Source organism: Protopterus annectens, chromosome 4.part1, assembly GCF_019279795.1.
Source record: "Protopterus annectens isolate FY-2018-M chromosome 4.part1, PAN1.0, whole genome shotgun sequence".
Classification (NCBI taxonomy): Eukaryota; Metazoa; Chordata; order Ceratodontiformes; family Protopteridae; genus Protopterus; species Protopterus annectens.
In genome coordinates this window covers 145,196,783-145,219,689 of record NC_056734.1, presented here as the reverse complement: position 1 = coordinate 145,219,689, position 22,907 = coordinate 145,196,783, and the positions used below count along the sequence as shown (strand labels likewise).

Here is a 22,907-nt window from a genome sequence, read left to right as displayed (position 1 = left end):
GTGTGTGTGTATGTATATACATAGGTTTACCTTCATAATGTCGATCACATATAACCAACCAGCCACATCACCGAACTGTTTCCGTAAAAAAAGAACCGTGAAAATTTTCAAATGCCGAAAAAACTTCGAATTTCAATATTTCCATCCACACCACACCTACACACCAGTGCTAACATGGGTCAAAAAGGGGGTGAGATTTTGCCATTCGGAAATTTGGTGTTCGACGTTTTATAAAGTCGCAGTTCGGTATTCGTGGAAGCGGGGTCGACAATAACGTGATCTGTATTATAAAGGTAAGGTAAACCTATACATATATGTGTTATATATATAAAATATCATCCCCTCCATGAATGAGATATAGCTGACTGCTAATGTGCAACATAGACATTGTACAGGAACAACAACATATATGGAGCCCTCAGATGAGATGAGGAAGGACGCCTGAACTGCCTATCCCAAGGAATAGGAAGAATTCTGAAGAATCCTTGTTACCTGGATCTTTCAGCATCTAACTGGTGACACCTTAGGAGGTTCACACATTTCATCCTTGTAAATAGTATACCGTTTCCTTGATGTGATGTTAATGGATGTGGAGGAGCGCATTCGGATACCATGGACAGCAAAGTGAAGAAGCACCACTATGAGGCACTGTAAACACAGCTCATTTCCTTGAGGACCTAGGCCACTGACTGCACCTATGTTGTTACTATATCCAGACTCCAAACTGCTCTGCATTGCATCCAGTACATCAAATGGAAAGGTTTCCACTCCAATTGCCAGATGGTGGTGAGTGCACAGAATAATATATACAATATATCTCTGTGCCATCTAGGCAGTTCCCAGGATTCCCACACCTGAAACACTTGTAACCTATACCAGTGTTTTGTATGGTGGTACTTTCCACAGGGTCATCTATTTGGTAGATGCACACATTGCCATCCCTAGAGGCGGTGAAAGTCCAGTCCCATGAATATAGGTAGCAGCTAACTATTAATGGTGCTTGCTGTTGTGCATTACAAGTATTGTATGCATAATGCCTTGAAGCCATAGCTGATGATTTCAGTCTACAGTCCACTGTCAATGGCACATGGAACATCATCAAATGTATGCTTGGATTGCTGAAATCCCCCTGTTGCCTGGATTGAGCTGGTGGTGCACTGCAGTATGATCTGCATACACACAGCAAGATATTTGGGATGTTTGCCATGCTACAGAAAATGGTGCAATGAAAGCTGTTACAGCAATAGAAAATGTAGTACTGGCTGATGTACCTGCCAGCAGCAGAGCAGTCAAGTGAGGAACTGTCAGACGATACCACTGCAGGAGATTCCTCACAGGGCAGAAGAAGGCAAAATGCAGCACAGTAATGCAAAGAGGTGGCATCTTGTTCAAAACTATGGCCCGTGACAAGACAGACACAGAACAAAACTTATACATGCAATGACACACCCTGGCTCTACATTACAGTGCATTGACTAGCCACAGTATTCATCAGATATTACAATACTCATGTTTCCACTGAGGTGGGCAATGCAAAGTCATCATCATTTGTATAGCTGTGAGTTACAGTGGCACAGGATAGCAACACTAACATAGGTGTAAGGGCCATGCATGGTGTCTGTAGTAAGCATGCACACAGTGAGAGGGTTGTGGGGTATCAGGGATCATGTCTTCAGTGTTGGTGTGGGTATTGGCTGTGTGATAACTCTGTGTGTGTACATGTGTATATTTGGCAGGTGGTGTGCACTACCAGCAATCCTGCCTGCTTGTCACTTTCCCTGCATGTCAGTATAGTCAGACATCCACTTTTTTCATTATTCTATAATCCTTGCTGCAGTGCAGTTTTCTGCAAAATGGTGACCACATATTCTAACACACTACAGCAGGGCTTGTAGCACACATATTATACTAATGAGGTGATTTAGTTTGGGTGCCTCTGAATCTCTTCTATAAAGCAATGAGGTATCAGCTCAGTTCCATGCTGTGGGCCCTAGTCCAGCCCATGTATGACTACTTCCATCTGTTAAGGTGAGAATGACCATGGAGCCCAGCTGTACTACTAATGATTTTCATTGTGCTAATGACCGCAGCTCATTATGCTAACCAACTGCATATCATGCCTCTGCTTGGGCATGTAAATCCTGTAAGGTATGCACACCTGTGGAGAGTATAAATGCAGCTCACTGCAACAGATGGGCAGCATGCTAATGTGCATCATGCTGATGAATGTTACATAGTCTGATGTGCATTATTATACCACAGCTATCAATTTTAATTTTGGACTTGACTGGATGAGTGGACAAGCTCTCAGGAGAATGTGACTCTGGCAAAGATCCTAAATGGTGCAGCAGGAGGTTCAAAATCTTTTTACACCTGTCATACAAGCAATATAGGGGTACCTGATGTGGTACTATGAAGGCCCCTTGTATGAGATGTATACCTTGTATGTGCTTGCCGGTGCAGTGAGGGATACCATGGGCATCCCATGCTTTGCTGTGAATTACTCGTGTAAATACAGTAATATGGGGATGGGATGTGCCATCCAGACCTTCTTTTCCAGTTGGATAAAGATGTTATGGAGACACAACTCCCATATTACAGCAAGTTTTCTGATTTGTTTTTTTTTTTATGTTTCATTGTTCATAGGTTGGTACTAGGCTATCAGCCCTAGGGCATATACAAGACTAGCCATAATGATTCCCTGGCTATTTCTTCTCACACTATTTACTTCCCTGGACCCCTGCCTAGCAGGGTGAATGATGTGATCCAGGGGGTGAATTTCCTTTCTCCCATCCAATCGTCAAGGTTCCTTTTGAAGAGGGCCAAGGAGGTGCTCTGCTTGACATGTATGGGCAGTCTATTCCATAGTCTGGGGAGTCTCTGGGTCAGGAACCTATCCCTCCAGCATGATTTGTTTATTGTGATGATAAGGTTTAGATTCCTGGAGCGTGTGGCTCTGAGGGATTGGGATTTCTTTAAGTGTAGCATGTCCAACAGCTCTGGGTTTGACATGGTCTTGTATGTTAAGCAGAGATCGCCTCTCAGTAGACGATATGCAACACAATATAGCTGGAGTTGTTTAAGGTGGCCAGCATACGGCATCTGCTTTAGGCCTCTGATTCTTTTAGTGAGGTATTTATGCAGCCTTTCCAGTTGTGGAAGATGTCTTGAGAGGTGCATACCAAATGGGGCATTGTATTCTATAATGGGTCTAATGAGGGGTGAGTACAGTGGGACAATGACCTCCTTTTTTCTGGATGAAAAGCCCTTAGTGATGAGGTGTGCCACACAGAAGGATTTCTTGACTGTTGTGGCGATGTGGTTATTGAAGGTGAGACCACTGTCCACCTGTGTCCCTTATCTTAGGGATAGTCTCTTATCACACTTTCGGTGTTTAGTGTACTGCCACCTATGTGGTAATTCATGGGTACATGTTTTTTCCCAATGGGGATAACTATACATTTCTTGGCATTGAGCTTGAGCCCATGGCTCTGGCACCAAGCATCTGTTTCTATAAGGCCCTTTTGTAGAGTATCCACATCATCTGTGGATTCAGTAAAGGCTCCCAGTTTGCAGTCATCTGCGAACTTTGTTAGCCAGAGTCCCTTAGTGTTGGCCTATACTTCAGAGAAGTAGATGTCAAACAAGAGCGGTCCCAGGACTGAACCCTGAGGTACTCCACTTGTCACTTGTCTGGAGCTGGATTTGGAGTCAGCTACTTTTACAGTGTGGGTTCTGTCAGTAAGCCAGTTGGCAACCCATCGAGTGATGTAGGGATTAATGCCCAGCTTAGTAAGTTTATCTATGATTCCAGAGTGGGGGAATGGTGTCAAAGGCCTTGGCGAGGACCAGATAGGCTGTGTTGACTGCCTTACTCTCATCCATGGCTCTGAAGACTGATTCAAAGAAGTCAATTAGGTTCAGGAGACAAGATCAGCCCTTCATGACCCCAAACTGGGTGGGGTCCAGTGTCTGAAGGTTGCCAATATCTTTGTTTATAAGTTCCATGATAATACATTCCATGGCCTTGCAGATCAGGCTCGTCAGACTGATGGGGTGGTAGATCCCGGGATCCAAGGTGAATCCCTCCTTGTGGAGTGGGATAACTGTAGCTGTGTGCCACTCAGTGGGCACGAAGCCTGAGGTGAGGGTATGATTAAACATGACACTTAGGTGAGGTGCCAGTTCATTATGTGGTTCATGTAGTACACAGCCTGGGATTTCATCTGGTCCCATGGATGCTGTATTCTTAGCTTTGGAGTGTGCGTTCTTTACCTGTGTCACCGTTATTACCAGAATTTGGCAACCTTCCGGTATTGAGATGGGCTGTTTAGGGGGTGAGGGGGGGGTGAGGCTGGCAGTTCGAAGTTGTACAGTAGACCTAACTGAAATTAAAGGTATACCTGCTTTCTGTTGTTATGGATAAGCTGTGTTCATTAATGAATAATTTCTGCTTTGCAGTGAGGGAAGAAATAGTGGAGAAAAGGATAGCCTGCCAGAGAAGGATGACCAGATTCTCTTGGAGGAGGGGGAAGGGTACTAATTTTATTATATACTTGTGTGTGTGTGTGTGTGTGTGTGTGTGTGTGTGTGTATTTCTCAATATATATATATATATATATATATATATATATATATATATATATCTAATATATATATATTTATATATATACACACACACATACACACAGATATATATACATATATATGTATATACTCACACACATACCACCAAAACAGTGCACAGGATTTCATAATAGCCCAATTCAGTGCACAAATAACATATATATATATATATATATTTTTTTTTTTTTTGCTTTGTGTTTTGCATTTTACTGCTACACCATTGCCTAGCTGTTCATTGGCTTTGTAGATCGCTATTTATTATCCATTGTTACTGTACTAATGTCAAGACTGTGCCAGTTATCCCTTCCATTGTCATCTGTAGAGCAACTACATGACCCTTTTTACCTGAGTACACAAGAATTTTTATGTTTTCTTTGTACTATTTCACCACTTCTTAATTGTTCATCGCCTATATAAATTGTTATTGTTTTTGCATGGTATCCAAGCTACTTTCTTTAAAATGTGCCTTTTACCTCTGCATTTGCCATGCACTGAATAATTGGTTTACCACAGCAGTGAGCATTTTTTCAGTGTAATAGCTTGACTATTGCTATGCTGGCCACTGGCCATGCATGCTGGTTTCCTTAAGTACTCTGCTGCAGTCCTGACCACCTGTGACAACTGCTACCATTCGTATCCTCTGGTGTTATTCTCAGTCATACAAGAGATGCTCCCTAGCCACTGAAGGTATATTGTTGTGCTGACTGTTGTTTCTGTCTCTAGAGCCTGTCAGTATACTACATCACTCCAACCATTTATTTGTGCCCTGTTCTGTTTTCTTTCTCATTCTTGTTTTAATTGTATTGCTTTATCGTTTCGTTTTTCTCCACTTATTTTCATTTTTTCCCTACAAGATGAGTCATGGAGTAGGGAGCAGTGAGGCAGCAGCCACCTCATCCTATACCTGCCCTCACACTTACTGCTGAGTCCTCAGCAGTCCTTGGGCCTGTGTCTCTGCAAGGTGATGAAGGTCACCCTGGGGACCACAACCTGAAGGGCACACTGGTGGCTTGCACTGGTGCTTCTGTGGTGAGTGGTGTAGGCATCTCAATAGAAAGTAGTGCAAAAGGGCTTTCCTGGGCCATTAAGTGCAAGGTCAAGTGGCTGATGAGGACTGAGATGGACCAGCAACCTCATACCTGTACTGGCTCCATGGAGTGCATCTTCATTGGACTGGTAAATTAGCATAACCACCCAGCCTTGAGCATACGGCCAATGGTAGCAGATTCCGACCCTGATGTTAGTCATGGAGGTGACTAACTTCTGGGTAAGATCCCCTCTGGAAGAGTTTGGCAGGCTGTAGTCATACTAACTTATCCACCATCATAGTGCTTCATCTATTTTGCTTGTCAGTCTCCTTCCCTGTTTGTAGTCCAGTCATCCACATCACCTGTTGTACACCTTCAGTCTGTCTCTGTGCATCTCCACTGAAGCCTTTTTTGTGTGAGTACCTCCCTGCCAGTCTTTGTCTGTGTGATATGTTTGTGGATTTACTACCACTGCCATCCATATACCCTCCTCCATACCCACAAGGTCCACATGCTTCCTGCTCCCTATCCTTGTTATGAAAAATAGAAATATGTTCCTGTACCCAACAAATTGAAAATCTTTTTGCCTTACCATATACCACTCTTACCTTCTCTTTGTGCTTCTGCATTGTCCTTTGCTTGTTCTTCCCCATTTCACTTCCATTAATAAGATAAAACTAGCTGGCACTTTGTTGTATAGCCCTTGTATGGGTGCCCAGCTGTGCTTGTCTTGTAGATATGGGGCTCTATGACACATGTGTGAATGCATATAGTGCTGGGCACACAGCTTGTATGCCAATATTCTTGACCACTCACTTTCATGGTGACAGTCACTTTTATCACTGTGTAGTTTTATTATGCAGCACTGTCCCAAGCATGTCCATGCCATATGGCCAAATATGCATGTCTAATCTTCGTGCCTCATTGTGTTATCTCATTCATGCTATTTGTCAAAGCACTATCACATTATGACTATTTTTGAATACCCTCTGTATTATTTTGTATCTTTGCTTAAGTAAATAACCGTTGTTAATATTCACTTCTGGATAATGTTTTTAAGTGCGTTTCTTCTGTACTGCCACCACTTTGTTACATTAGTGCATTTTATACTATACAGTCTCTGTGTATCATACATTTACTTTCTCTGACCCCAGTGCCTTCTAAGAAAAAAAATGCAGACATTTATGTTTTGCCTAGTAAGACTTCAGTAAGTGAATAAACAAACATATAAAAAAGTTAATTACTTTAGACAATTTCCTGTTCTTATCCAGATATGTTCCCCAGTTCTCAAAGTAATAGATATCTTCTCAGTTTCTCAATTAACACCAGCTTCATCAATGCTTACAATATCTTCTTTACTTCTGTTGAATTCTTCCAACTTTATCCTACCAGCTTTTGTATCTTATTTTTCTCTTCTTTTACATATCCCTGAAATTAGTCTCCCAACATTTCTTATTCTTAGCCGTATCAAATTAAACGGGCCATTTTTATCAACCTGAAAAAACTGTTACATTCTTTAACTTGTACTGACACTTCCTTTATAGGTTTGTAAATACTTACTACACTTGCAGTCCAAAAGACCATTAAGGAGTCTAGCCCACTTCCACACTTAACCCCAAACACTGTCTGATTAAGTGACTTGCTGAAGGTCGCAGTGGAGGCAATTAGGGCAGACAGAATCAAACCCTGTATCAAAGGAACTGCGGCTCATAGCCTTAACACTTTGTGTCAACTGCCAGATACCTAATGGCTTACTGGAGACTGAATCCAGCACCTTCTAGGAGTAATTCAGACATGACAACCACTACACCACACAACCTCTTTGTCACTTCTTGCTTTCTCTGGAACTGGTGTTTCATTTTCAGTCTTCCCTGCCACTCTCCCATGTGAACCCCTCTCACCTTAAGGAGGAATAGTGTTATCTATCTCCCAGTGCAGAAGTATATTTACATTGGCAAAAATGAACACCTGCGCCTCATCTCTTACATGTTTTTAACTCTGGACACATATCTAACCTAACACTTTGGTTTCTTAGATGGATCTTTTACCTTCACCAGGTTTCATCTTGCTTTTGTAAACACCTTTCCACAATCATATCATTATTTTAGCATATCACTTTATTCCTGTATGCATGAATGCAGTCTTACTGAATCCAATCAATGTTTATTCATCTTTTTAGCATTTTCAACAATTGCCCTCAATACATATTATGCTTACCACAATACCTTCAAATGCAGGGCTCACAGTTTGCTCAGGTGGTTGGAGAATCTAAGTGTCTAGGCAGTGTATCAGAAACCATTTTCAATGCAATCCACTACTGTATTCATGGCATACATGCCCATTATTTCATAAAACAAGGAGGAGGTACTTTCTGTAGAAGCAGGACACATATCATTCCAAAGACCCGCTGCACACCTATCTCTTGAGTGTCTATTAGCAAGTACAAGGAGAAATGTCAGGTTTAAAGTGAAAAACAACTATGTTTGTCATGAATGCATGAATGAGGGCATAACTCCTAGCACTTGACAGTACCTGCATGGGGAATGGATGGCAGATGTGTAACTCAGATGGAGTGAAGGGGGAGGGTCCCCAGGTGCAAAGTGTCAGAGCTCAAGATCGGCAAATGCCAGTGGTGCAGTAGTACAATACCCAGATACTGCACATTTGTCGTCTATCTAGAATCCCATCATGACATTTTAAGTGTATCAATCTAATTGGTACTTTTTGGGAAGAGGATTGCTTCTGATGGATAGCCTATAAATCTCTCATTACAAGTTCATAGGTTAATACGAAATTACTATTCTAACAGCTTAAGAGGCTTTACAAGCCTAGACAATATAACCAGATTTTAACCATTCTATGACCTTTAGGGGCAACAGGATAGCATGGGTTTTCACCTATGCCTTGAGTATCTTACAGAATGCTCCTGTCCATAGGGGGCATAGGCATCACCCCAGGTGTGAATTTGTGATACCCTATCCATTGATGCATTTGAAGAGGGCCAGGGAAGGGCTCTGCTTAATGTGAATAGGAAGTCTGTTACAAAGAAGGGGTAATCTCTGAGACACACATCTGTCTCTCTAGTGTGTTTTGTTTGAGTTGCTTACTAGGTTTATATCCCTAGATTAGGTAACCCTCATGCTGTTTGACTTAGGTCACACCTTAATAGTTGGTAGGAGACAGAGTAAAGGGATAGGGCTTTTAGTCTATCCACATAGGACATGTTGTTTACACCCTGTAATTTCATTGTGATAAACCTGTGAGGTTGCTCCAGCTGCTGTAAGTGCCTAGTCAAGTACATGCCAAGTGGCACATACCTTTAGTATGGGGAACTATTATATACATTATTTTGTTGTGCCTCTGTCGAGTGACACTGAGGTAAGGGTATGGGTATATATGCTATCTCCCATCCATTGGTCAAGATTCTCTTGAACAAGGGCAGCAGGTGCTCTGCCTCACATATACTGGATTGCCTTATATCAGTCCTCCTGCATGTGCTGGTGAGGCATTTTAAGTGATTCAAGTGATTGGACTGTTTTCCGCCCGGCTCCTGGGCCTTAAAGGAGACCACACAGGTCTCTAGAGAAGTGAAGTCGGCTTTCGAGAATTCTTTACTGTGGTCTTTTTTATTTCAGGTGGGGTGGATGAGGGAGAAGGGACCGATTTAGATTGGTCATGATCTGTGAGTGAGGAGTATGAGTCGAGATTGTGTTTGTTGTGCTCATTGATGTTGATGATGATGAGAAGTATGTTTTTTCGTCTTGTGGGGATGGTGACTAGTTGTTCCAATGACACCAGAGTTTTACTGGTCTAATGAGGGCTTTGTACAATGGAACTATAATTTCCTTGGATTTGGATGCCATACCTTTACTTATAAATTGTGCAGCAAAGAAGGACTTCCTCACTACTGTCGACATATGGAGGTCAAAGTTCGGGCTACTATCTGTTTGTGCTCCTAGATCTCTCACCTTTGAGTCTACTCTTAGTGGTGTGCTATTGACATTGTAATTTGCAGGGGTATTTGACTTCCAAAAGGGTATGATAATGCAATTTTTAAGATTAAGTTTTAGGCCATGGTTCTGGCACCAGTCATTTGACTAATCTAGACCCCTCCTGAAGGATATCTACATCAATGAGAAATTCAACGATTGCCTCCAACTTTCAGTCGTTTGCAAACCTTGTCAGTCATAGGCCTTCTGCACTGAGCCCGGTGGCACACCACTAGTAACTGGCCTCAGACTGGATCTGGATTCACCCACTTTAACCACGTGTCCTGTATATTAGCCAATTGGCTATCCATCTAGTGATGTAGGGATTTATGACCAGTTTTGTGAGTTTATTTATAATACCTGAATAGGAAAGTAAGTCAAATGTCTTGGCCAGGTCAAGGTAGGCAGTATGTACTGTTTTACCTTCATTCCTAGCCTTAGTAACTTTCTCAAAGAAATTTATCAGATTCAGTAGGCAGGACCTGCCCATGACAAAGCCAGATTAGGTCTGGTCCAGTGTTTGGAGCATACCTCTCAACCTCTTAGTGCAAGAGATCTAGATAAAGCCAGAAATAAAGGGGGACAAAGGCCTTAAAATAGGGACAGATTTTAAATATTGCTCCTATAAACTTAGAAAGTTGCTAGAATAAAGTTTTTGAATAATTATGTATTTTCCAATGGATTTGAGTTTGCAACTCCATTGATTTGTCATTATTTAATATTATTTAGTGACTTAAATCCCCAAAGATTTGCCAGAAAACTAGAAATTTTATGAGGAATAGGCTGAAAACATGAGGCAAAAAATCTGGACATTCTGTGAAAATCTGGACAGTTGAGAGGTATGGTTTGGTGGTTTCCTATGTCATTATTCATCAGGTCCTTGATTAATCTTTTCATGGTCTTACATATAAGACTAGTCAATCTTGAGGGTCTATAATTTCCTGGGTCAGTAAATTGTTCCCCTTTATGCAGAGGTGTGACTGTTGCTGTCCTCCACTCTATTGGGGCAAAGTCAGTCCAGAGATTGTGATTAAACAGAGATCCTAATGGGCCTAAGTCTTGATTTAATCTATCGAAGAAGCAACCTGATATACTGTCAGGCCACAATGAAGCTCTGTTTTTAGCTTTAGAGAGTGCAGTGGGAACCTATTCTTTGGTGATAATTGTCAGCGGAGTGGTGGAGGGTATTTCCTGGGGAGAACTTGTGATGATTGGTTGGTGAAATCTGAGCTGAATTTATCACCCAGCAGATTTGATATGTCTTATATTCAACAGCTTCTAATGGAATACATTATAATGCATGACACAAGCTTTAAAACTCAATCAGTTTTATTTAGCATATCACCTCTGCATGAATGTATGGATCAGTAGGGCATCAGGGAGGGAGGCTGGACAGTCAGAAGTGGCAAACATCAGTTAGTAAATACACAGATAGACAAAGATTTAAACAGAGAATTAGGAACATTTCAAGTATTATCCTAAGTTTACAACTGTAAACATACTGTGTGATATAATTAAATACCAATTCCTTGCAAAATTACAGAAAATATGTTCTGTCCTCTGCAAAATCTTACAGAATATAATCCCAACAGATTAATAACCCTTTTAGTCATAGCTTGCCAAGAGTAACCAAGGCTCACCCATACTTTCTCTCAATCTTTACTGGAGACGTAGTTCTGCAAATGGATTTATCAAGACAACAAGTTCCTGTACACATAAACAGTAGTATGTCTATCATAAATAAGAAGAAGAATTTTTGCAATTTTTGTAATTAGAATCAGTTTAGGCCAATACTATCAGAATGCTACAGTCTGGTCAACAGCACATAGCTTCAGATGTAAAGTTCATTCTTTAGAGCAGAAGCTACTACGTGATATACTTACTGGAATGCCTTCCGATCCTTGGAATCCTGGCATACCCATAGACCCCTGTAAAAAAAAAGAAAGAAAAAAATTCATAAATCAGCTCAAATTTCATGTAACAATTCAGAGAAATTAATAGAAAAATACAGTCTTTAAGAAACATAGTTGTATGGGCTGTGTGTGAAGACTGCAACAGAGCAATGCCGAAATTAAAAAAAACTAGCTGAACAAAGGAATACACAAAACTGTTTGTTTTTTTTTTAGAAAACAAAATATCAAAAGATGAGTCATGCCTTTCTGAACATGTCCTAGGATTCAGAAAGGGATGCTGTGAATGGCAACCCTTTCTGATTAACAGACAGGCATACTGCAGATATTTTCCACAATCAGAAGAATCATGGTAGTAGGTGGACCCAGCAATAATGAGGCAGTTGAGAAGGGGAGTGGTTAATGCTAATTAGCCGTGTGCTCTTTCCTGGAAATGCTGGGGGTTACTGAATTACTCTGCTCACTGAACTGCTCAGTTAAGTAAATGAACATAGATGGGCAAGAAAATTAACTTGGACAGAATATGAGGTCAGCCAAGTCATGTTGCAGGTAAGTTTAGCAAAGTTCAGCAGAGGGATAGTTGTGGCGGTGGGGGTGAGTGTCTGTATGTGTGTGACAGTGTGTAAGTGTGCATATCTACAGGGTTACGACTGGAGTGGAATAACCTTATGAGTGTATGTCTGGATGTCTGTATATCTGCCTGGGTGGTTACAATAGAAGGAGTTAGGAAGAAAATGGAAAGTGTAGCTGTGTGTGTGTGTGTGTGTGGGGGGGGTGCTTATGACAAAAAGATGCATGGGCTGCCAGTGGTCATTATCGCTACAAAGTGAAAGATAGTGATTCAGAGACATGCTAATGAGCTAATAATGAAATCTTCCTCATTGCAACTAAGGCTGTTTCTGAATCATATTTCCCATGATTGTATAACCTGAACTACCTGCATGGGCACTTTATGCAAACAAAGGACCATCTTTCTGAATCCTGCATATAGTCTGACTTTCTGCTTATGCTGTTACAATGAACCAAAAGACAGATGAAATACATCTTCTGGACTTTTGCTAGATGGCTTGAGTGCACTGTTAAAGACCTGTGTGAGTCAATGTGCATCGAAGAGCCCATATACATTGAGACACTCATATGCATGTCTCCCATGATGTCTTGATATATGGACATTTACCAGTTTTTGCATGGTAACTCAAATAACAGCATCTTAAAAGACCACAGCTGGGCACATAGATATAAGAATTTTATTAGCAAATACTAGTATGTTATTTTTCACAAATTATTTTTTGTGATAATATTTGGTCCCACACTGCCTGTTGACCATCATCTCTCCAGGACCAATTTTCCCACTTATTCCATGTGTAGAATGACAATCGACCAGCTCACTCATTTCTCATGGGGTGGACCAGTGACCGGAAACCATTATCTTGGCAGCATTGAGGATTTTTTTTTTTTGCATGCCCTAACTCCTAATTCCCTGTAGCAACTGACAGAAATGGCATAGAGTATTGGCCTCGTACATGTGCAGTACTAAGCATGCCAGAAGCTGCTTAGTAGGCATATCACTTGTCATTGCCCAGTCAATGCTGTCTTCCACTTTATGTACTTGGAGGCACCCAGCTTCCACTAGGTGGCAGTACTGCAGCAAGCCTAGCTGCCTTCCTTTACCTAGGATGCATGAGCCAGTGTTGTCTGGTCATTTTCCTCCAGAATCTGAGCCAACAGTCAAATTCTGGATGTCTGGGTCACAGGCAGGGCTTTATCCTTCTACACTATGGGGCTAGAAATGTATACAAGTTACTTTTAGAAAATTTTCAGAGGAGTGGGACTTCCCATGAAGGGGTAGGTGCTAGTGGTACAGCATGATGTTGCATTAAACATGGTGTTCTGTCTCTTTTTAATGTATGTTAAAGCATATGAAATAAAATGAAATAAATTATCAGCTCTTCAAAACGTTCTATATGCTTGCATTTTAGGAGCTTTTCAAAGTAATAGAGACATTTATTCCCCTTTTGAATTTGATGGACACTTGAACTCATATCTGCCTGGTTTCAGTGCTTGCCATAGCATTGAGGTAGAACTCATTCATGCTATCTGCATGTGGCTAGAAATCAATGTATTTTTCTATCCTGCTCATCCTTGCTCATGGATTACATGAAGCAGTGAAATGGTTTGGTAACATTTTATTTTTATTAAAGTGTATTCCTAAATCTACCAGTACCTGAAAAAACATGTCCTACAGCACTGGCAAGAGTACATTAGTCTCCTTCAAAGAAGAACTAGCAGGTCATAAAAAAGGTGTTTTTCTTCTGATGAATCCATTCAGTGAGTAACATTTCATAAGAAATTGAGAAGCACCAAAGCCTAAGCACTAACGGCAAAAAATGTGTCCACATAGAACTGTCTCACTGCTTAGTTTGAATGAGTGTTAACTATCTTTAACCAGTGTACCACTTGAATAATTAAGAATACAACAGTACAAAATGGCAGAGTGTTGCTAATATCTTGCCAAAAGTGGCGGTTTTGTCTGATCAGCAGGGCACAGTCTAAGCAACTAAACTCAAGACCCACCCACTCACATGGATACATTTATAAATTACTTACAATCCAGCCAGGGTACATTGCTGTTAAACAATGAAATATTTAAAAAAATAATAATACCATTTTAAATTAAAGCCACTGCATAAGTCACACTCCATTCTTCATTCGTAAATGCACTGACATGAGCCATTAATTATCTTGTTATGTACGCTACATATGCAGACCAATAAGTATGCTCACATTTGTAATACACTGTATGAAAGTATTCTTGCCATCCTTAGCATGGCTGCTAACTGGTAAATCCAAGAATGTAATGGATGGGAGGGTGATGTTTTAAAATAAACATATTCACTCAAGCAGTTCTTTATTATTTGTGAATCAGACTGATGTCATTTCAAGATAAGTTTTACATTTGTTTTGCCACTCAGTAGCCACAAAATATGCAAGCATTTTTTTAAAGTTTTTGTTAGCTGCAATCATCTCTTTCTTTTTTATCCATTTTTTTTAATCTGTCCTCCCTCGTCTCTACCACCCACAGGATTCTGTCTAATGTCTATCCACTACCTATACTCAATTAGCCCCTTTTTATTTTCTGAAAGGCAAGAGATGAGAATCACTGGGCTGGGTTTGGCAAGAGCCCTATACCTGCTACAGAGCCCCATTGGTCCATTCATTATCAACTGGTGACAGTTGCATGGTATGAAGGGGTCAGCTATCTTTCCTGTGGAGCAGACTACCCCTGAAGCTGCTCCCTCTTGGTGTCTCCCTTGAGCTCTATAATGCTGCTGCCCACCACCTCATGGAAGCATGTGTCTACACACACACACACACACACACACACACACACACACACACACACACACACACACACACACACACACACACACACACACACACACACACACACACACACACACACACACACACACACACACACACACACAGAGCTGGTTCCAACACAACATGACCTGGGCAGCTGTCTAGGGCCTAGTGCTGTCTGTGGGGCCAGGCCATAGAACATTAATAAAAAAAAAGGTCTGCCACACAAAGAAAGTCCATAACAAATGTTTTAACAAAATAAATTCTAAATGTCACACACACACACACACACACACACACACACACACACACACACACACACACACACACACTACTGCTTGGTGTACAACAGCTCCAGTCTCATTGAGTCAGATTTGAGCCAATGAAAGAGAGAGTGGAGCTGTTACACATAAGATGTTCATGATTTTTGGCACCAAGACTAAAAATGGGATGGAAGATCTCTAAAGAGTTGCTGCTATTTGCATTGCATGACTGGAACAGTAGCAAGGTGCAGACAGGCTTCTGAACTCTGTATGTTTTGAAGCACTGCTACTAAATGAAATGATAGCAAGGCACAGAGGATTGAGGGAATGCCTTTTGAAGTATGTATGTGTGTGTGTGTGTGTGTGTGTGTGTGTGTGTGTGTGTGTGTGTGTGTGTGTGTGTGTGTGTGTGTGTGTGTGTAAAATGCTGTACCAGACAGTGGTCTTGCCTGTTAAATAGCTTGCTCTGACTTGTCAAGTCTTCCATGATGCAAAAGCAGCTGTTTTTAACACTTTAAGTGATTTACAGTAGTCCTGTCCTTTATGCAAGTCATTTTTGGCCTTTTCAGTGACCTCATTAGGATGACATAAGAGGATTGTTTGACTATAATTTAGAAACACAAAGCATCGGCTGATGAGGTCACTAAAAAGGCCGAAATATGCATGCCTGCAGCTAGTGGGGTTTGGCTTTATCAGCATGAATGTGCCCATAAGGAATTAAAAAGTAAAAAGTAAAATGTCATGGGCATTCAGAAGCTATGCAGCTGAAATGCTACAGTCCTTAAGGTATCATTTGGATATATCTCAAGTCCTTTTATAAAAACAGACAATTTTATTGAAATTACTTAACTTCTCCCAGTGTTGTATAACCCTAAAAATGTTATATTAAATAAGGTGTGCAGGGGCTACAGCCACACGCATGGGTTGTAAGTGTGTATGTATGTATGTGTGTGTGTGTGTGTGTGTGGGGGGGGGGGGGCTTACCCTTCACGTCATATGGACCATTACTTTTTTTCTTTTGACTTTTAATGAAACATATCATCAGTGTATTCAGACTTAATGAACACTACCATATCCCCTCCCTTAAAGGACTTGTTAAAAGCACAGAAGCCATTGTCTTACCATATAAACGACTAGATTTAAATGATGCAGGATGGCGAGTGAGGAGATGTAAAAGCAGATGTTAACCATTTCAATGTATTGTGCTCAGGAGAATGTTACATTAAATGAATTTGAGACTTATAAGGTTAAAGGGATAGATTATGAAAAATTGAGTCATTACTCTATTTAATTAATCATATCTCTCAGGAATTTAGTACTCCTAAAGAACTGGCAGTAAATCTACTTAAGATAGTGGTCATTATCATTCAAATTCTGGTTCAAAATTTGAGGAACACTGTCCTTGAAACAGCATGGAAGAAGCAATCCTGGGGATATGCTATGACTTTTCCTTACAATATACGTTATGTTTGCAATCAAGAAGTGGTACAGTTAGTATAATGGTAATAGGCAGAACTAACACCACCTTAGATTATTTTAATTCATTTTGTTGTAAACTTGATAAACAGCTGTAAACCAGGAAAAAATTCACAATTCTTCTCACATCCATTCTGTAGATAAATGATTGGATTCTATGTTAAAGGACTTTAATACTAAAAATATGATGCAGGTCAAACTGCTAAAACACAGTTCAGCAGTAAACAGGTAAAATATTACCTAATTTTCATTGCATTACATTTGTCTAAAGTTGAAAGAAAACAGTAAACCTATCTAATTTGTACTTTATTTTCATTAAAATTCTACAGCATCCATTACCCCTGTCCCATGCCTTCTTAAATACTTAGAGAGAGACATTGTCCACCACAGATTCTGATAGTTGGTTCCTTGAATTCATTACCCTCACTCTGAAAGGTATTACAGAACAGGGGGACTAGTTGCCCTTTTAAATACCTCTACAGATACCCTCTTCAACCCTATTCTGATGGTAGTTTCCCTTGCTTCATTACCCTCATTCTGGAGTAATACATTCACAGAAAGGGGGGAGTAGTTGGCCTTTAACATATTCTGTACATATTATTTTATCTGCTTCTGTCCTTCCTGTTCAGAATGGTCTCTCACTATTCCCTGATATGGTCTTGTGTATTCATTTAATATCACTTTGTCTCTTTTGGTTCCTTGTGAGAAAAAAATAGGCTAGTTTCTGATCATATCTGTTGCCCGAAACTGCATGCACCTTTCTCATCTTCCTACATGGCTTCCAGAACTACAAACAGTACTCTTGATATGGCTGAGATTTGCCTCTATAGTAGAAACATTAAATCTTTGCTTATGGTGCTTATCCTTGTTTCCCTGAGAATACACTCTTACATTTCCTTTGCTACTGCCACTGCCCTCTCTGGCTGTCCATGGCAAATGTGATCAACACACCCACATTCTTTTTGGGCTCTGTTTTAATTGGTTGCACTAGTTATAGTCCCCCAAATGATAGTTTAGATCAGCCTTGGTGTGCTTCATGTGCATTACCCTGTACTTGTATGCAATGAATCTCAGGGAAAAACCTTCTGCCCATTTGATAAACTTTTCCATTTCTTTTCTAACCTTCTCCCCAACAATACTATAGTTACCTTTGTGTCATTTGTAAAGAAGCCTTTAGTTTGAATAAAAAGATTATTCTAATACCAGTTTAAAATAAGTAGCCAGGGAATATCATGGATTCATCATTTCATAAATTTGCTAAGCCCCACTTGGAACACTGAAGCCACTTTTACAGGGGATTCATTTGGACATCTTTTTAGCACCAAAATATCACACAATCCTGCTACCTATGAATGAGAAATGCAAGTAACATACTATGAATGTAAACATTGACAATTGAATCCTTATATGAATAAACAAATACAGACTAAAACAAGCATTGAGACAGCATGTGTGCATCTTAAGCAACTTCAGGGATAATGTTAGCTACTTCTTTATTACTCTTTATTTAGTAGGACAATAAAGTTCATTTCAACCCACTGTAAACATTAAGTAAGCTCTGCAGTATTTGGAAATTTTGTTTCATACGATTTTTCTGAAAAGTTATAATTTGATGAAAAATGATGACAGAAAAAAAACAAAACCACACATTTCTTGCAAGTAAAGTTTGCAAGTTTCTTAGTAAAAAAGCAAGTCTTCCTAAGAAGTTAATTATTACCTTTTATAGCTACAGAAAGAAAAATAATTACCTCATGCCCAGAGAGACGTGTTCCAACAAAATAAGGAAGTCTTTGTGACAATTAAAGCAATACTTGGAAAAGAAAATTCCCTGTTTATGGTACAGCAGTTACTTAAAATTGTAGATATTATATGCTGTGAATGATTCTGCTGACAGCCTGTAAAACTGAAGTTTGTTAAACTTTGTGTGTAAAAAAAAAGAGGCCATTGCTGTGTACTGCAAGAATTAAAATTGTGTGCAAACCTGATGAAATTGATTGTGATATTGAAATAGTGGATAAAAAAGCAATAAGCAAGCAAACAAATGTGCTGAAGCAAAGTTGTTTTCATGGAAAATAAATAGCTGTCAGGTTTTGCTGAGATACAGCAGTTTGGATGTGCTTAAAAAATGATGTTAACCAGTTAAGTCTTGTCACGAACAGTGTTACAGTAAAGCAGAATGGTGGTGGTTCTTTGCATAAAAGTACTTCTGATAGGCATGGTTTGTAGTCAGCCATCCAAAATGATGATGTATTTGCGAGTGACAGCCATAGGCATAAAGGCTTTAGGAGATCAGAAATAAATAATGCTGAGAAGCAGAACGTAGGTTTTAAATTATACAGGGAGAATTGCCAAAACAGCTTTGAAAGCCAGGAAGCACTATTTTAATCTGATAATAAAACTAGAACAAATGGTTTCTGAAAATGAAAATAAAATGGCAGAAATTTTTAAAAAGTTGTTTACCACCAATAGCAAGGAAAACATATGTAAAAAAAGATGGACAAATTGTTGATTTATTCAAAAATCTTTCTGAACTAGTTAGAACAGTGACACATAACAGTAACCTGGAAAGTGCTAGGCAAAGTGACATCACAAGCATAAAAGAACAAATAACTGTTTCATAACAGAACTTGGGTTATCTGCAGAAAGAGAATAAAATGTTAAAGATATGAAAAGTGTGGACTGCGGTCTGAAAAGCTCCAGAAAGGCCCAACTAAATCAAACCAAAATGATAAAAATTGTTTTAAAGGAGTTAGAAAAGATAGTGACTCAACTGGTAAAATGGTAAAATCAACCAGTACTTAAATGTGAAAGACAAAAGAGAAATCAGATTCAGTACCAAATGACTGTGTGTTACATGTCTCTTGTATTCAAACGAGACACTGAGACACTGTGATGGGTTCAAGTGGTTTATTGTTCATAAACACAACAGGAGCTTTAACTGGAACATATATTTAAGCTAACTGACTGACTCATTACTTCGAACACACTTGCATGTGCATCTCCATTCATGCCTGCATTCACTCTGACTGACTATACAAAATGGCACTGATCTTGCACATGCTCAGTAACTTATATGCATGTGCTATCTAGCTACAGTGGCTGACTAGGTACAATATGCACAATGATCTACAGTACATACTCCCTCATTGATTTGTTTGGCATGCAATAGGAGAACAAGATATTTTATAAACTAGATATCACATCAGTATATAACAACAAATGAATTCAAGTCCAAGTCGCTGTATATCTTGGAATGGGTCTAGAAATTCTACCTGAGCTAGTCACATAAAAACTTTGACTGAGTTCAGCAACAGAGACAGTTTCTGGGGATTCTTTTACAATTAGAACTTCAGGGATTACATCAGGATTACTTGAAGAAAGTACACCATCCTCTGGAATTCAAACAAGTGTAGAGTCACTCTGAGAAATAAAGTATCTGGCACAGGCAATCTGCTGCGTCACAGGCTTGGAGACTGCTAATATGTGTCTTTGATTCCTTCTGAAATCCATCCCATCAGATTGTATGATGTAAGTTCTCAGTTTTTCACAAATATTTTTGACAATTCCCACCTGGTCATATTCTTTAGATGTTTGCATTCTCACAATCTCGCCTTTTCTTAATGGTCTAAGAGGTTTGCTGGATTTATTGTACTACAACTTTTGTGACTGACGTTTTTTCAAAAGTTAAGTCTTGACCATTCTTTTGTTCTTTGCATTTGGAATCAATAATTGTTTACTGATCAGAAGAGTTGTTCTTAATATGTCTGGACGTCAATCTCTGAGCAGGTGAACCAAGCAAATTATCTCGAGGAAAGTTTCTGAGATGAAGTAGGTTAAGAAAAACATCGGTACCATCTCTCCTGGATTTCTCCAACAAGTATTTTGCACTTTGAACTGCACGTTCAGTTAATCCACTGGACTGTGGATACTCAGGACTATAGTAACAAAGCCAAAATCTCAAGACTCAGCAAAATTCTTGAACTGCTGACTTGTAAACTGTGTACCATTGTTAGATATGACTTTGTGTGGATTACCATGAACAGAGAAATGTCTCTTCAGTTTTGTAATGATAGCATTGTGTGTTAAATTAGGAAGAAGGTCAATTTCAAACCAGTTTGAATAAGAGTCTACTAACACTAAGTAATGTTGACCATTCCATTTGAAAATATCAGTAGCAACTGTCGACAATGGTAGTTCAGGAATCTGGTTTAGCTGAAGTGGCTCTTTTTGCTGGTGCGATTTACTACTGTTGCAAATGGGACATGCTAAAGTTTCCTTCTCTATATCTTTTGAGTTTCCTTCTCTATATCTTTTGACATAGATGGCCAAAAACATCTTGCCTTCTTTTGGTTGAATGAGTACCTGGGTGTCCATGATGTAAAATTTTGATATATCCCTGTTCTAATGCTATAGGAATTACCACTTTAGGACCTTTCATGATGATTCCATCTTCCATCGTGAGCTCATCTCTGTAGGGAAAATACTACTGTATGTCAAGTGATAAACTAGTTTGTAATACTGGCCATCCTTGACTGATGACATGTTTCAGCTTCTGAAGAACTGGGTCTGAAGGTGTATGATTTCTAAGTTCATCAAGATTTGATGAGGAAACATTTCTGACTTCCATGACTTCAAAGTCTGTTTTCTCATTGTTATGTTGTTCTGTTCTTTGTCGGGGTGCTCTTGACAAAGCATCAGGAAGGTATAGAAATTTGCCTTTTTGTATAGACAATATTGAAATTGTACTTTTGCAATTTTAACATCATGCATTGCAAGCATGCTGGGGCTGTATATATTGGCTTTTTCAGAATTGCAACTAGAGTTGGTGATCAGTCTGTATTTGAATAGGCTTGCCATAAATGTAATCACTGAACTTTGAACATGCAAACACTACTGCCAGAAGCTCTGTTTTAATTTGTGCATACTGCATTTCAGTTTCGGATAAAGTTCTGGATGCATAGGTTACTGGTATGCCTTCCTGAAGACGTTACACCAAGACCATACTTGGATGCATAGGTTACTGGTATGCCTTCTTGAAGACATGTTGCACCACGACCATACTTAGAAGCATCACACAAAAGAGTTACAAGTTTGTGAACATCATAATATCTCAGTTTGGGAGGACTGGCAATTTTCTCTTTCAGAACATCAAATAATATTTGGTGTTGCTCCAACCAGGACCAGTTTACATTTTTGCATGTCAACTCACATAATGGTGCTGAAAGTTCACTTAAGTCTGGGATGAACTTTCCTAAATAGTTGACCATACCAAAAAAAACATTGTGAAGATGTGACATTTTCTGGAAATGGCATCTCAAGAATTGCTGCTTGCTTAGACAGATCTGGTTGTAAGCCAGAACTGGTAAACAAATGACCCACATAAGTAACTTCTTTCAGTTTGAATTTACATTTCTGAGGATTCAGTTTAAGACTGACTTTACGAGTAGGGACTAGAACTTTATTGAGGTTTCTATCATGCTTGACTTCACTCTTGCCCGATACAATAATGTTGTCTACTATAATAGCACATGGCTAACCTGAAAAATTTGTTCTATTGCACAGGCAGAATTTATTCCAAATGGCATTCTCAAAAATCTGTATCTACCAAATGGTGTATTGAAAGTAGTTAACAATGAAGATTTGTGATCCAGCGAAATTTGCCAAAATGAACGTTTTGCATCTAAGACAGAAAAAACAGTGGCATTTGGCATGAGAGCAGCTACTTATTCTACTAGGCACATCAGATGCCAAGGACGTTTAAACATTTTGTTTAAATCTTTTGGATCAATACATATTCAAATATCATCTGAGCTTTTCTTATGAGCTATGACCATGGAGGATATCCATTCATTCAGTTCTTTTACTGGAGTAAGGACATTTAAAGTCACCATTTTATCAAGCTGTACTTTTGCTTTGCTCTGCATTGCTACTGAAACCTTCCTTGCTGGCCTGACGACAGTGCTTACTTCATGCTTTAACTTCATGGAATATGTGACTGGAAGTTTGCCAAGCTTGTCTGTGAAAATATCGTCATATTCACTAAAAATATTCTGTGTAAAACTACCGTTGTTCAGATTTATATGGTGGACCTCTTTATTAAATGAAATCAGTCCCATTCTCAAACTGTCTTTGAGGCCTAACAATGACTGCACATGTCTTTTGACTATGTAAAACTGCAAGTCGTAGCTGTTCCCAGCAGAATAGCATGTGAGAACTACTGCGCTATAAGTTTGAATCTCTTCACCACCATAA

The 22,907-nt window shown here is 39.5% G+C and overlaps 1 protein-coding gene across 1 annotated transcript in view; it reads right to left on the bottom strand.

The window, feature by feature from the left end:
* LOC122801189 (collagen alpha-4(IV) chain-like) overlaps positions 1 to 22,907 on the bottom strand; it is a 1,621,248-nt gene that overhangs the window by 1,081,600 nt on the left and 516,741 nt on the right. Inside the window, exon 6 of the mRNA XM_044070748.1 lies at positions 11,527 to 11,571. Coding sequence (XP_043926683.1) covers positions 11,527 to 11,571 — 45 coding nt within the window. The remainder of the gene's footprint in view (positions 1 to 11,526; positions 11,572 to 22,907) is intronic.